Raw genomic sequence first — 14,577 nt, forward strand, 5'->3', positions numbered from 1 at the left:
GAAGGCCTACTGGCGTGAGAATCGCTGGCGCCCGCGCAGGTTCTGGCATCTCCGCGCGCCCACCGTGTGTTGGCCTCAGGGGCACGTTGCCGCGTCTGCCACCCTCGGGGCCGGGCTGGCGGGAGGCTTGACACAACCGAGGACGGTCGCAATGGATTTCCGGGAGTCCCGTCGCTGCCGTGCGGGCCCATTGGGCCCCTAGCGCTCCGGGCACTGGCAGCGTCACCGGACAAAGGGTCCCGGGTGCCGAGGTGTCCCCGAGGAGGGTTTACTTCCCCTCCGATCCCACGGGCGCGCTTCCCTCTTGGTTGATCCCGAAGCCCGTCCCGCCACCGTCACTGCAGTGGCCCTGACTGCATGAGACCAACAGGACTAATCCTACCCCGCGGATCTAATCCGGATCGGGACCTGGTCCCGGGGAAGGCCCCCCCCACCCATATTGTTTGGGGGCCTAGGTGAGCGGCTCGTTCCCACTAGACCTGGTTTCAGCTCCTGAGTCCGGCGACTGGGAGTGGGGGGTTTTGATCTGGCCCTAGGGCGAGGGATAACCCCCTCAAACCGCCCCCCTCCCCGGCTGGACAGCGGGCAACGGAATCCCAAAAGCAGCTGTTGTCTCCAGAGCATTCCAGCTGCACTTGGATTTCGTTCCCTGCTCTCCTGCCTGAGCAGCGTCCTGACCCAGATGGAATGGGCTAGCCCCTGATCCCCAGACATACTTTATTGGGTCGCTCTGGTTTCCGTCCCCTCTCAGGTGCGCCCTCAGGCTAGAAGTGACAGGCGTAGACGTCGGAGAGCCGAGGCGGTGGCCATCTCTGGAGCCCGAGGTACCATTGGCAAGGGAGGGAGGACCCAGGGCCTCCGGATAGGGCTGCAAATGGCGGTGAGTCCCACAGGGCAGCCCCAGCCCGCAGCTCGCTAAAGATAGCCTTTCACTTCCTGGGGTAAAACCACCCCCAACCGTCTTCATGCACCCAGAGTAGCTGAAGTCCCCAGCTCCGCCTCCGGGCCCCCAACCCTGTTAGCAGCAGTCCCCGGGTCGTGCGCGTGACGCATGGAAAGCGCTTTGGAATGACACGATCACTCCCGTTGAGTGGGCACCCAAGAAGCCATCGGGAATGTCGTGTCCGCCCAGTGCTCTTTCGGCGCTTCCCAGCAGGGCCTTGCAGCCCTAGCCCAGAAAGGGGCCTTGCCAAGCTTTTCCTGCGCCGAGGCTTCTCTCCTTTCTGAGCTCTGGTTATTCTCACTGCTCCAGGGCGGAGATCAGGGGTTTGCCAGTGATCTGCTGCACAGCGCTCTACTGCGTTAGGTTCAATCCCCATTAAAGAAAAGAGGAAAGGGTTATCTAAGTTACAGTAAAGTGAAGACATTCAGGAGCCCTGGTGGGACAGAGGAAAGAGCATTCTCACTGGTAGAGGAGTGGGGTGCTCAGTGAACTGTTCTTAAGCTGGGTCTTCTCATGGTCACATTGTTTATTTGACCCACAATGGCTGGTTGCCTAAACCAGGAAGTGGGAGGATCCTTGTTAAAGTACACCAGGTTCAAGGAGAAGCATTAAGAGCTTCTGGAAACCATCATGATGGTTCTAATTACTCAAGATTCAAGAGGAGAAAACCGGCAATTCTATCAGTGGGCATTTATTAGGAATAAAGACAACCCATATGTCAAAGGAGGGAATGCTTGCAAATAACCCGAAACTGGAGAACACAAATTCTCTTAAAAATGTGACTTTTTTCAGTAGGTCATGAAGGTGGCTTTAATGTTAGCCGCCCTATTTCAGTGAGACTCCACTTGGGACTTTTGCCGTTTTGATCATGTGTAAATGGAGGAAATGAAACGTTATCACAAATACATAAATGTAAGACTTAGGTTTTTTCCCTGCTTGCTACTGCGGGCGACGGCGAGAGAATCCTAGGCCCGTAGCGTACCCAGAGATTTCGGACCCGTAGCCGAGCCAAGCTGGTGGGCCACGCGGAGGTAGCACTGGAGTCGTAGGTCGAGCGCACCTGTCCACTCACGGGCCGCAGCCAGATCCCTGCCCCAACCAATTGGCCCTCCTGGAAGTTCGACCTCGAAATTTTGCTTCCGGTTCCTTGCTTCCGGTTCTGCCTACTCCTTCCGTTCGCCATGCGCCTTGGGGTAGAGGAGACGCTGGGAGCTCTCAACGCGGCCCTGGGGCCGGGCGGCCCAGTGTGGTTCAAGGAGACACGCGCCCGCCACCTGCGTGTCCGAGACTTCTTGGCACCGCGGCGCGCGCTGCAGGCGCGCTTCGGGGACGACCAGGTGGGCGCGAGCAGGGCGGGGACGTGCGGCCCGAGGTAGCTGGGAGCGCCGCGACCCGCTCACCAGCTTGTCTTTCCGCAGGTGCCCGAGCGCGTGGTTCACGCCATCGTCGGCCTGCAGGGTCCTGGCGTGGCCCCGGTACTGAGCTGCGCGCCAACCCCCGCGGGGCTGGCTCTCCAGCTGCGGCGGTCCGCCGTCTTCGAGCGCGTCCTCGGCGCCGTGGCCGCCTATGCCGCGCCCACCGTCCCCGCCGCCCCGGGCCCGCGCGTCGTCCTGCACTGCCCGGCGCTGCGCGGCAGCCCCTGCGCCCTCCGCCTGAGCCAGCTGCGTGCCGTGCTCGTGGCCGACCACCTGGCGCGAGCTTTGCACGCTCACAGGTGAGCTGGGGCGCGGGCCCACAAAGGAGAAAGCGCGCGATGGGGGCCCGAGAGCCGCTGCGGGTGGAAAGTGGGGGATAGCTGAGCCCGGTGCTCGGGCTGAGGCGGCCGCCTCGCTTCGCAGGGTGAGTGTGCGCCTAGTGCCCGCCGTGCGGGACCCGCACATGCCGACCTTCCTGCAGCAGCTGCGGGTGGACTGGCCCGCGGCCTCAGAGAGAGCCGCGACCGAAGCCCTGAGGAGCCGCGCGCTTGCAGAGCTCACCCCTGCTCGTAACGCGGAAGCCCTGCCCCCTGGCGCCCTGGGCCGAGTGTGCCTGAAGGAGCTGGTGGACGAACGGGGACGCACAACTGGCTATGACCCCAACCTGGACAGCTGTCTGGGTAGGACCCGGAGCCTAGCAGGGCCAGAAAGTAGTCGGGGGGGGCTTCTCTGGTGTCGCAGTGGTTGAGACTCTGCCTGCTAATGCAGGGGACACGGGTTCGAGCCCTGGTCTGGGAAGATCCCACATGCCGTGGAGCAACTAGGTCCGTGAGCCACAACTACTGAGCCTGTGTGTTTGGAGCCTGTGCTCCGCAACAAGAGAGGCCCGCGCATCGCGATGAAGAGTGGCCCCCGCTTGCCACAACTAGAGAAAGCCCTCACACAGAAATGAAGACCCAACACAGCCAAAAATAAATTATTAAATCTATGTTTAAAAATAAAAAATAAAGAAAGTAGTTGGGCCCTGCAATCCCCGCCGGTCTCAGCCCTGTGTGTTCTCTTCGCAGTGACGGAGGATCTGCTCGTTGTGTTGGCGGAGCTGCAGCAGGCTGTGCAGGATTGGGCTGAGGACAGCTCCCTAGGCCTGGTTAGTGACTGACACCCCACCTTGCAGGCCTCTGGCAAACCAGGTGTCTCGTGTCCCTAGCAGTGACTGTCCTACCTTATAGGCCGCGGCCCCAGATGCTGGCACAGATAGCTGCATGGTCGTACACGTGGTGAGCTGTGAGGAGGAGTTCCAGCAACAGAAGTTGGACCTGCTTTGGTGGAAGTTGGATGACCAGGCTCCTCTCAGACAGGTAGGTTAGTGATGGTGGCTCCCTACACCAAACTCAGAGGGCCCTTGAAACCCACTTGTTAGTTGATGGGTCCAGAAGGTGATACTTGACCTTGGGGAGATGTTAGGCTTGGTAAATGGGCACGTGCAGCAGGTGCTGGGAGAGGTCTCTGGAGGCATCATAGCCCAGAGAATATTGAAGAATAGGTTGAGGAGGCTACCCTGAGGGGATGGAGGTGCTAAGGTAAAAAGCTGGGGTGGGGGGGGAGTCCAGGAACCAAATTTAGGTTCCTGGAGGGTATCGCCAGCTGGCTGAGCCCCTGCTATCTTCCTGACAGAAGCACCTGGTCTGTGGCCCAGTGAAAGTAGCTGGTGCACCTGGCACCCTGACTGCCCCCGAGTACTACGAGTGAGTGAGGCTGGAAGGAAGGCCACCACCAAGCCAGGGTAGTTGCGGTGGGGGACTCTGCCCACTGGTCCTCCTCTCACTCTTTTCAAAATGCAGGCTCCGGCATGCCCAGGTGTGCAAGGCCTCAGCACTGAAGCACGGTAGGGACCTGGCACAAGGTGCGCCTGGGAGACCCTGGCTGTGCTTTGGGTAGGGGAAGGTCATTTGCACCCCTGCCCCCCTTGTTCCCTGCCTGTAGAGACATAACTGATCCGTACTCCTTCAGACCCAGCCTGGATGGAAATCTTCAGGGTTCTCTCTGTGGCAACCATTAAGTTTGAGATGCTCAGCACAGCCCCACAAAGTCAGGTGAGCCTGGGCGCCCTGCTGGGCCAGGGCTGGGGGGAACAGGGTGTGCAGTGGCTGTCCTCCCTCTGCAGCTGTGCCCTCATTCCTCAGCTTCTCTTGGCCCTGGCCGACAGCAGCATTTCCACAAAGGGCACCAAAAGTGGCACCTTTGTCATGTATAATTGTGCACGTCTTGCCACACTCTTTGAGAGTTACAAGTGCAGCATGGAACAAGGTCTGTACCCCACTTTCCCACCTGTGAGCAGTCTGGATTTCTCCCTGCTACATGATGAGGTGAGTGCCCCTCTTGGGTAGCTGTCACGTGTGGGAAGCACAGGCCTTTCCCTCCCAGCACCCTTCTCCCCCACAGGGTGAGTGGTTGCTGCTCTTCAACAGCGTCCTCCCCTTCCCAGACCTGCTGGGCCACACAGCAGCCCTGCCCCGCACAGCCCCAGGGCTCCACATCACTGCACGCACAGAGATGGTAAGGCAGAGGAGACTGGGATGGACTGCACACACACTACTCTTTATTCTGGGGCACAAAGAGAGACAGGCCAGTGACTCAGTCTCTTGTCTCTAGGTGTGCAAGTTCCTGGTACAGCTCAGCATGGATTTCAGCTCATACTATAACCGGGTACACATCCTAGGGGTAAGTGCACAGCAAAAGGGCATATGTGGGGGGGTGCAGGGGAAGCAAAGGATGAGACCAGCAGGCCCCTTTCTCTCCTCCAGGAGCCTCGACCACACTTGTTTGGTCAAATGTTTGCCCGTCTGCAGCTTCTGCGGGCTGTGCGTGAAGTGCTCCACACCGGGCTGGCCATGCTGGGTCTCCCTCCACTGAGTCACATCTAAGGCCACAGAGGCCCCAATATCTGGGAATGTCCGCAAAGTCATCAACTGAAAGGGAAAAAACCCACAGATTTTGTTAGAGACCCAGAACCAAAATAAATTGCTTCTGTGACAAAGTTTTGTCCCATTGTGGGGAGTGGGGCATATTCTTGGTCTGCCCAGGTGGCTTTCAACTCACCTCCAGCTCCTGCTCTTGAGTCAGGAACCCGCGGCTGCCTCTTCCTCCCCTCAAGGCACACTGGGCATGGACACAGACAGTCACTCTGTCTGTGAGCAGGCCCCATGCCCAGCATGCCGGCCACCGCGGGACATCTCAGTCATACCAGTTGTAAACCTCAAGGCCCTGGCCCCCAAGAGCACAGCGGTGGCCAAACTCAGGGCTCACAGGCCAGCAGTCCATGTCGGCCACATCTGCTACGTGGTACACTGTACTGTTCATAAAGGTGGGCTCACCATGCCCCAGACGCCAGAAGGTAAGCCGTTGGTCGATGGAGGCTGAGACCATGAGGCTTGGGCTTAAGATCTTGAGGCCTGTCACATGGGCAGCATGTGCACAGGGGAGAGAGTATTCTTCCAGCACTTGCAGCTGAGGCACCAGCTCAGCGCCCCCCACAGCCTCTTCCAGCTCTGGCACCTCCACAGTAAGCACAAAGACATGGAGGGAGCCATCCTCACTGCCACTGGCCACAAGATGGCCCTCACGTGTGGGCAAGGTGTGCAGGCTGTTGACACCACAGCTGTGAGCCTGGAGGGTCAGGCAGGGGCTGCCCAGCCCTGGAGGAAGAAGATGGTTGTCACAACCCAGCTCAACACTTGGCTAGGTGCACTGGGAGGTGGGGGGACAGCCATAGTGGCACTTTAGCTACTCACGGTAGGGAAGCCCAGGGTCCGCTGGAGGCTCCAGGGCAGGGGAGCCATGGTCCAGCACAGTGGTGAGATCCCAGAAGGCCAGGCTGCCATCCGTGGCTGCACTGCACAGGAACAGCCTCCTGGTAGCCAGGAAAAGGCAGCTGGGTGAGTGAGGGGGATGGAAAGCAATAGGAGCCCCCACCAAACCCATGCAGGACCACCATGCAGCCCCTCTCACCGCCGCTGATTTGTTGCCTCGTGTGTGAAGGAGTGGACCTTGAGGACACAGCGCTTGTGGTGGAAGGTTTCAGCCAGGAGCTGTAGCTGCTGCCCAGAGTCCTGCAAGAGAAAGAGCCTGGGGGGTGCAGAGAATGGCCCAACTCAGAACCCATTCTAAACATCCTTACATTCTTTTCTTTTGTCTCCAGGCCCCCTGGGTCCTATATGCTCACCTCACTGCCCCATCGCTACAGGCTGCAGCCACAAGGGGGCCAAGGCCAGGCCGGTCGAGCTCACACACAGCTAGGGACATGTACCTGCAAGGACAGTACACAGCCATCAGGCAGAGCCTGGGAGCAGTGGCACAGGGCTTGCCCTGCATGCCCCCCCACCCCGTGCTCCTGTCTGACAGTGCACCTCACCTGGTCTCTGGGTCCACCTTGATCATCCGGTGCCGATTGCGCTGCCGGTCCCAGTACTCATCCAGCTGGTGAGACGAAAGGTGCATGACGTGGCAGGCAAGGCGGCTTGGGGTGCTGGGGTCTGGGGTGACCATGATTGTGAAGCAGTGCATCTCAGCCCTGCCCCCCGCAGACACCACATGGGCAGTCAGGCCTGGCCGAGGATCCTGAGGGCCACCTGGGGTGCCAGTGCCCCACACAGCCACTGCACGCACCGAGGAGATGTGGTTACAGACAGCTGTAAGCGCATGGGCTGAGCCTGTGGCTGTGGGGAGTGCCAGGATACAGACGGTGGTGTCCTCGCTGCACGTTATCACAATGTCGATCAGGCCAGGGCCCTCACTGGTGGGCTCCAGGTGGTCAGGCTGCATTAAGCTGGGCACCCCAAATTCAGGCCCCAGGGTGATGGTGCCCACACGCTTTACACAAGTGATCTCACGGCCATGCAGGCTCTCCCGGAGAATCACATGTGGCCGCGTGCAGCCACCAAGAGCCCGGTACAGCATGACATCCCCATCCTTGAGGTAGGCAAAGGCCATAGCTGCCTCAGTATCAGAGAAGGCCCAAGAGCGATGCCCTCCACCACAGTTGATAATGTGCAGCTTCTCATGCGACCGGGGGCTCCACACCACAAACTCGTTGGCGTGGAAACCAAGGATGACCATGCTCCCATCAGCCACCATTCGGAGCCCAGCCACCCAGTTCATACCTCGACAGGATTTTTGCCTTAGGACTGGTTGGAGTTGGCCACCTCGCACCAAGAGCTGGTAGTAGGCACCATCACGCCCTGTAGTGTACACGTAGCCACCATGGCAGGTGACCGAGGTCACACCCTGTTTCCCATGCAGAGAAGGGAGGGTGGACACAGGGCCCCACTCAGCCAAGGCGTTCTCACTCCCACCACTGCCACTGCCCGTTCCAAGTGCTCCAGTACCAGCCCCAACTTTGCCTCCGACCCCAAGATCCTTGAGCAGATCTGGTCGGGAGGGGAACAGCAACACGGAGCCCCGGCGGTCCCCGCACACCAGGAAGTCACCCGGGGGTAGGAAGGCACTGCATGTGTGCCACCTCTGCTTGCTTGGAGGTAGGAGGTACCGGCAACGTTCCTTGACGAAGATGGCCTTGCCAGAGGGCGCAGCAGAGATCTCTAGGCAAGCCACCACACCACCAGGGCCCGATGCTAGCAACAGAAGCTCCTCGTAGCCACGCAAGGCCCAGCTCAGGCTGTGCACCTTCCCATGGAACAGGGTCAGATCCACAGCTGCAGTTGGAGTGTTGATGGGGACAACCTTGACATGACCTTCCCCATTGGCCATGGCACACAGTCCGAAGCCCTCAGGACCAGGGGCTGCCTCCAGGAGGCAGTAGGACTGGAAGCACTTGTCCTCCAGCAGCTGCTCCCAGCACTTGACCTCGAGGTCATAAAGGTACAGGGCCCCTGTATCAGTCACTGCCAGTACTCGCCATGAGCCAGCCAGCGTCACAGCCTTGAGGGCACCTGGCCTGCTACGGGACTTGAAGCAGAGGGCGGAGACCCCCGAACCCGGGTACCCACGCCCCAACAGGTGCCATAGCCGGATGCCTGAGTCATCGCCCCCAGTGATCACCCAGGCCTGTCTCTCATGAGCAGCTATGGCCCGGATCCCACGGCCCTGGTGGCCCCGAAAGGCCTGGAGGATTTCGCCTTCGTGGCTCCATACCAAGCAGACGCAGTCTTCTCCTGCACTGATAAGGTAATTTTCTAGGAGCTTAACCTGCCATACACGGGCACTGTGCCCGAAGCAGTGCCCAATATTCTGCACCCGACCCCCAGGCACCCGCAGGTCACCCACCTTCCAGATGCGAACACTTCGGTCTTCTGAAGCTGTGGCCAACAAGCCCTTGCTTTCCAGGTACGACATGCTGAAGATGACACCCACGTGCCCACTAACCCGTCGGTCGGGGGCTACTGGCTTATTGTCTATTAAAGCAGCTGCTGGGTACCAGACCAGGAGCTGGTTGGAAACGGCACCCGCCACTATGGTCAGCTCCTTCCAGGTATCTCCAATCAGACAGGCTGAGGAGAGGGTGCACCTGTCCGTGCAGGGCACGTCCTGCAGGATGCACCCTACCACAGGGTCATACAGCACCACTGAGTTGTGGCCCAGGGCCAAGGCCATGTTCCCCTCAAGCCAACGGGCATCCCAGATCCAGTCAGACATGTTCCACAGGCCAGAGCGCCAGAGCTCCCGGAAGCGGCCCTGTCCCCAGCCAATTTTCACAATTCGGAGTCCCTTGCTCCCAAACACCGCCACCATGGCCTCCGAGTCAAGGTCTCCGTTGGGTTCTGGTCGCACTCGGAACCCATGGATAAGATAGTGGCCAAGCAGGTTCTGCACTCGTTTCATCATCCGCAGATGTCCACCAAAATCCAAGGTGTACACCAGGACATCTGGCCCCTCACCTGGACAGAGGCAAAGAGCCACATCAGAACCCCTCACCTAACTCTGATGAGCCATGAAGAAGAGACAGGGAGCAGGGAAAATTCTCAGTAAGTAGCTTATGAATATATTAGGTCACTCAGTCCTGCAGGCTTGAACCTTGGAAAATCCTTGGTCTCACCTTCAGCTGTACCTTCAGTGCTGACTTTCTGATCCCCTCATCAGTCACCCATCACATTCAGTTCAACCATGAATTCCTCAAACTCAGTCTCCTCCTCACCCCACCTAACTTCTCATGCTTCAGACAGGAACCCTCTCAGCTTTAGTCCCCAAATCCTTGGCCTCATTTACCGCTACATGCATTCTTCCCACTCCCACCTCCCCCAGGGGAGAGGCAGACCCAGTAAGTCAATCTTTCCACCTTGGGTCCACAGCAGAACCCCTCCTGACTTCCAGGAGCTTCTTCTCTGTATCTCAGAAGATGTGAGTATGTTCAATATCAATGGGGAAAGGCAGCCCACACTTTGGCAGCAGATGCTGCTGTGACCCTCAGCTGCCCCCTGGCTGCCCTGCAGGCACGTCCTACTCTACTAGCTCATCCTCAAGTTTGCTCCATGTCCTCACCCCAATGACCATACCATCTTTTGCCCAACCCCAGCCCCAAACTGGGAAGCCCATTCCTTTTAACTTCCCACATCTTGTCTCCAAGTTCTGCAGATTTCATTTTCTAAAGAATTTGTAAATCCAATCCCCCACAGTGACTTTGATCCAGGACATCACCTCTTAACCTGAGATGACAACAGCAATCCCTCATGCTATTCCCAGCCTGTGATCTCAATCTTTTGACATTCAATAAACACTTATTTGGGAATTCCCTGGCGGTCCAGTGGTTAGGACTAGGCTTTCACTGCTGGGGCTCGGGTTCGAACCCTGGTTGGGGAACTAAGATCCCGAAAGCCCTGTAGTGCGGTCAAAAAACAAAAAAAAACAAAAACAAAAAACTGCAGAACATCGATTATAAACCAGACAATGAACTATATGCTGGAGTAATGAATAAGACCCTGCTCCTGTGGATTAGGAAGACATTAAACAATATCACGCAACAGATGGCCAAAAAATACATGAAAAGATGCTTAACGTCACTAATTATCAGAGAAATGCAAATCAAAACTACAATGAGGTATCACCTCACGCCGGTCAGAATGGCCATCATCAGAAAGTCTACAACAGGTAATTCCCTGTTGGTCCAGTGGTTATGACTCCACGCTCTCACTGCCGAGGGCCCGGGTTTGATCCCTGGTGGGGGAACTAAGATCCCACAAGCTGCGAGGCACAGCCAGAAAAAAAAAAAAGATACAAATGAACGTATTTACAAAACAGAAACAGACTCACAGATTTCAAAAACAAACTTATGGTTACCAAAGGGGAAACGTGGCAGGGAGGGATAAATTAGGAGTTTGGGATTAACATACACACATTACTATATAAAAAACAGATAACCAACAAGGACCTACTGTATAGCACAGGGAACTCTACTCAATATTCTGTAATCACCTATATCGGTAAAGAATCTGAGAAAGAATGAATATATGTATACATATAACCTAATCACTTTGCTGTACACCTGAAACTAACACAACATTGTAAATCAACTATACTCCAATAAAATTTAAAAAAACAAAACAAAACAAAACTACAGTTACAGGGTGGGGGAAAGAGTGGGGGGAGGGATAGATTGGGAATCTGGGATTGACAATGTACACACACATATTTAAAATAGATAACCAGGGGCTTCCCTGGTGGCGCAGTGGTTAAGAGTCTGCCTGCCAATGCAGGGGACACAGGTTTGAGCCCTGGTCCAGGAAGATCCCACGTGCCACGGAGCAACTAATCCTGTGCGCCACAACTACTGAGCCTGCGCTCTAGAGCCCGCGAGCCACAACTACTGAGCCCATGTGCTACAACTACTGAAGCCCGCACACCTAGAGCCCTTGCTACGCAACAAGAGAAGCCACCGCAATGAGAAGCCCTCGCACCACAACAAAGAGTAGCCCCCACTCACCGCAACTAGAGAAAGCCCGCGCGCAGCAACAAAGACCCAACGCAGCCAATAAATAAATAAATAAAATACTTTAAATAAATAAATAAAATAGATAACCAGGGGACTTCCCTGGTGGCGCAGTGGATAAGATTGCACACTCCCAAAGCAGGGGACCCGGGTTTGATCCCTGGTCAGGGAACTGGATCCCACATGCATGCCGCAACTAAGAGTTCACATGCCACAACTAAGGAGCTGGCAAGCCACAACTAAGGAGTCCTGGAGCTGCAACTAAGACCCAACGCAACCAAATAAATAAATATTTTTAAAAAACCAAACAAATAAAAATAAAACAGATAACCAAAAAATATATAAATAAATATTCTAAAAAGTAATAAAATAACCAACAAGGACCTACTGTATAGCACAGGTAACTCTGCTCAGTACTCTGTAATAACCTAAATGGAAAAAGAATTTGAAAAAGAATACATACATGTATATGTATAACTGAATCACTCTGCTGTACACCTGAAACTAACACAACATTGTTAATCAACTATACTTTAACATAAAATAAAAATTAAAAGATAAGTAGGGACTTCCCTGGTGGTCCAGTGGCTAAGACTCCACGCTCCCAATCCGGGGTCCCGGGTTCCATCCCTGGTCAGGGAACTAGATCCCACGTGCAGCAACTAAGAGTTTGCATGCTGCAACTAAGAGTTCTCATGCCGCAACTAAAAGATCCTGCATGCCGCAACTGAAGATCCCACATGCAGCAATGAAGACCCGGAACAGCCAAATAAATAAATATTAAAAACAAACAATATCACACAAGTAAACTACATAGTTATAATTTTGGTAAGTTCCAAGAAAGAACTATATAGGTTGATTTAAAAATATAAAATGAGGGGGAAAAAAAAAGGATATAAAATGGGAAAGTCTACTCCACTAGTTCTCAACAGAGGGGAAATTTCCCCCCCAGAAACATTTGGTAATGTCTGAAGACATTTTTGGTTGCCACAACCGGGAGTTGTGTGTGCTACTTGCATCTAGGAGTGGAGGCTAAATGATGCTGCTATACATCCTACAATTTAGACAGCCCCTCACACAAAGAATGATCTGTTCCAATATATCAATAGTGCTGAGACTAAGAAACCCTGGTCTGATCTAACCAGACTGGGTGAGTGTCTGGGGAGGCCAACTGGAGGACAAAACATTTAGGCTGAGGAATCAGGGATCAGCAGCAGTAAGCCAAAGGAAGAGCAGGCAGGAGTGAGAGGGGGTGAACCTTTCCTAGCAGAGGAAACAGCAAATCTGATGGCCCTGAGGTGAGCAAGAGCTTTGGGTAGTGTGGCTAGAACAGGAAACAAAGGGCTCAAGGATGGGCTAGAGAGAACATTACTGAGCGGGTCAGGGAGGCATAGGTGCATGGCCTCAAATTTGATGGCAATAAAGGTAGAAAAAATAGACAGATGCCACATGTATGAAGTGAAAATCAACCAGACTGGCCTAGGGAACAAGGTAGATTCTTGGGCTTGGGCACCTGAGTGGCTGGTGTTCCCTCTGCTGAGCAGGAGTATTTCAATTTGTAGACACCTGTGCACTTGACAACAAGGGCTGGGAATTCAGATTGTAGATACACATTTAGATCATCAGTATACATGGGTGGGATCTGAGAACTGTCAATATAAAAGTCACTTTGGAAGTCACAGGAATAGGTGAATTCACTTTAAAAGCTTTCTGATCTGAACTTCCCAAACCATTCCCACGCTTAATACCTTTCAATGGGGCTTCGCCACTGGGACCTTATGCCCTTAAGGATAAAGTCAAATCTAGGCCTTAAATGGTCTGGCCTCTGCTCATTTCTCCAGCCTCTTCTCCTAGACCACCCTCCCCTCCTACTGAAGCCTCATAAGAATTCCCTCTTTCACACAAAGTGACAAACTCAGTCTTAAGGCCTTTGGCTTGCTCACCCTCTGCCAGGAACCTTCTCTTCTAGTTTACTTTTGCGGTTCTTCAGTTTTCTGCTTAGCTATCCTCTCCTCCAGGAGCCTTAGGAGTTTAGCTCAGTGTAGGAACCTTGGGCTCCCAGAGCCCCCACACCACACCACACCAAAATTGGGCCATCCCTCGCCCCATCCCCCACCCCCATACATCCATCCCCGTTAGGATTGCTAGCAGCTCACTCAAGGCTTGACAGCCAGTGCTCTGCCTTGGGACCCTTATCAAACTCCGCAGCACCATCATCGGTCACTAGTGGCTTCCAGTCGAGCCTCACCGCTCCCCAGGTCTCTGCCGCCTCAGATCCCTGGCCTCTGCTACCCGAGCCGACCTTCCTCGGAGGGGCATCGACATCGGACTTCCTGGAACCCAACCATCTCAGGAGAGACCTCGCCCTCCGCCTCCCCGAGCACTGGCCTACTCAGAAAGGTCTCGTCCTTGGCTTCCCGCAACCCCATCCTGGCCAGAGGCTCTTCATCCCCACCTTCTAGGTAAGAGCCTCACCCGCCGCACCCTCACACCGGAGAGGCCACACCCCCTTCTGGGCCTTGCCCACGCCCGAAAGGCCACGCCCCGGGCTCTGGACCCGCCCACGGGGGGGACCCATCGCCGACCTACTCGCCGAGCCCCCTCAGGAGAGGCCAAGGCCCCGCCCAACTCATCCAAGCGGCCACAGGCGTCTCTCATTCCCTTCCACCGCCCTCGCCGACCGCGTTTCCCTGCTCCTTTTTGCCATCCCACCCGCCCTCTCCGCGTCACCTGCAGTTTATGAAAGGCCTCGGGAGCCACCTCAGTTCTTTGTTTCCTGGGCTCCTCAGGCCGCGCTTCAGCCCCGCCATCTCCGGGCTCCCGCCCGCCGCCCGTCCTCCTCCTCGCGGCATCCCTTTGTTCTTAAGGCCGCTCCCCAGGCGAGCGTTCAGTTTCTTCTCCGCTAGCGCGCGCCTCAAACCAAAACTCACCCGCCAAAAGCCGCTCCCCCACGCACTCCAGACCCGTGACCGGGAGGAGAATGAGCTCCGAGGTTGCCCTCGGCCAAACGTAGCCCTCGTGAGCGTCCATGTCAGTCCCAGAACCGCTGCAGCTGCCACGGTCATGAAGGGAGCCGAGTTCTCGCGAGACGAGCCTTCCCGCGCGCCTCGCTGCAGCTCTACAGCGCCCGTAGCAACAGGTAGCAGAAGCAGGAGCGCCTGCCGCCGAGACCCAATGACGACCGCCCTCCGCCCCACGCCGTCAGGCTGGGATTGGCGGGGCCGAATCGCCCGCCCCCTCACGTGACGTCGCAGCATACCCCCGGCCGCGGCGCCCCGCCC

General features: G+C 56.0%; 2 protein-coding genes across 5 annotated transcripts; one reads left to right on the plus strand and one right to left on the minus strand.

Moving 5' to 3' along the window:
- Window positions 1–75: 75 nt before the first annotated feature.
- Window positions 76–5,395, plus strand: DALRD3 (DALR anticodon binding domain containing 3). 4 transcript variants are annotated; one of them, XM_057554791.1, is made up of 12 exons: window positions 76–455; window positions 752–824; window positions 2,362–2,657; window positions 2,782–3,038; window positions 3,426–3,505; window positions 3,588–3,716; window positions 4,033–4,103; window positions 4,200–4,243; window positions 4,369–4,451; window positions 4,542–4,724; window positions 4,783–4,914; window positions 5,011–5,395. In XM_057554791.1, exons 1-12 carry the CDS (start codon window positions 358–360, stop codon window positions 5,269–5,271), a joined length of 1,707 nt encoding a protein of 568 aa, XP_057410774.1. In that variant the 5' UTR covers window positions 76–357; the 3' UTR covers window positions 5,272–5,395. The 4 variants fall into 4 exon arrangements, with proteins under 4 accessions (XP_057410774.1, XP_028018993.2, XP_007168833.2 ...); XM_028163192.2 differs by lacking the exon at window positions 76–455 and having other exon boundaries at window positions 4,200–4,261; window positions 4,801–4,914; window positions 5,011–5,079; window positions 5,163–5,395; XM_007168776.2 differs by lacking the exons at window positions 76–455; window positions 752–824 and adding an exon at window positions 1,525–2,280 and having other exon boundaries at window positions 4,200–4,261; window positions 4,801–4,914; window positions 5,011–5,079; window positions 5,163–5,395.
- Window positions 4,936–14,462, minus strand: WDR6 (WD repeat domain 6). Its single transcript, XM_007168769.3, has 7 exons — window positions 14,227–14,462; window positions 6,770–9,251; window positions 6,581–6,664; window positions 6,367–6,483; window positions 6,150–6,268; window positions 5,458–6,053; window positions 4,936–5,327 (listed from the first exon to the last, which is right to left on the minus strand). Exons 1-6 carry the CDS (start codon window positions 14,324–14,326, stop codon window positions 5,593–5,595), a joined length of 3,363 nt encoding a protein of 1,120 aa, XP_007168831.1. The 5' UTR covers window positions 14,327–14,462; the 3' UTR covers window positions 4,936–5,327; window positions 5,458–5,592.
- Between the last annotated feature and the right edge of the window lie 115 nt (window positions 14,463–14,577).

The sequence above is a fragment of the Balaenoptera acutorostrata genome, chromosome 10 (genome assembly GCF_949987535.1).
Source record: "Balaenoptera acutorostrata chromosome 10, mBalAcu1.1, whole genome shotgun sequence".
Classification (NCBI taxonomy): domain Eukaryota; kingdom Metazoa; phylum Chordata; class Mammalia; order Artiodactyla; family Balaenopteridae; genus Balaenoptera; species Balaenoptera acutorostrata.

Bases quoted from the DNA above. Each gene is read 5' to 3' on its own strand.
- DALRD3 (XM_007168771.3), top strand. From the start codon at position 2,125: ATGCGCCTTGGGGTAGAGGAGACGCTGGGAGCTCTCAACGCGGCCCTG. The intron at 4,104-4,199 runs GTGAGTGAGGCT...TTCAAAATGCAG, and splicing joins ACTGCCCCCGAGTACTACGA to GCTCCGGCATGCCCAGGTGT. The intron at 4,915-5,010 runs GTAAGGCAGAGG...TCTTGTCTCTAG, and splicing joins TCACTGCACGCACAGAGATG to GTGTGCAAGTTCCTGGTACA.
- WDR6 (XM_007168769.3), bottom strand. From the start codon at position 14,326: ATGGACGCTCACGAGGGCTACGTTTGGCCGAGGGCAACCTCGGAGCTC. The intron at 6,665-6,769 runs GTGAGGTGCACT...CTGTCCTTGCAG, and splicing joins AAGGTGGACCCAGAGACCAG to GTACATGTCCCTAGCTGTGT. The intron at 6,484-6,580 runs GTGAGCATATAG...TGCACCCCCCAG, and splicing joins TGTAGCGATGGGGCAGTGAG to GCTCTTTCTCTTGCAGGACT.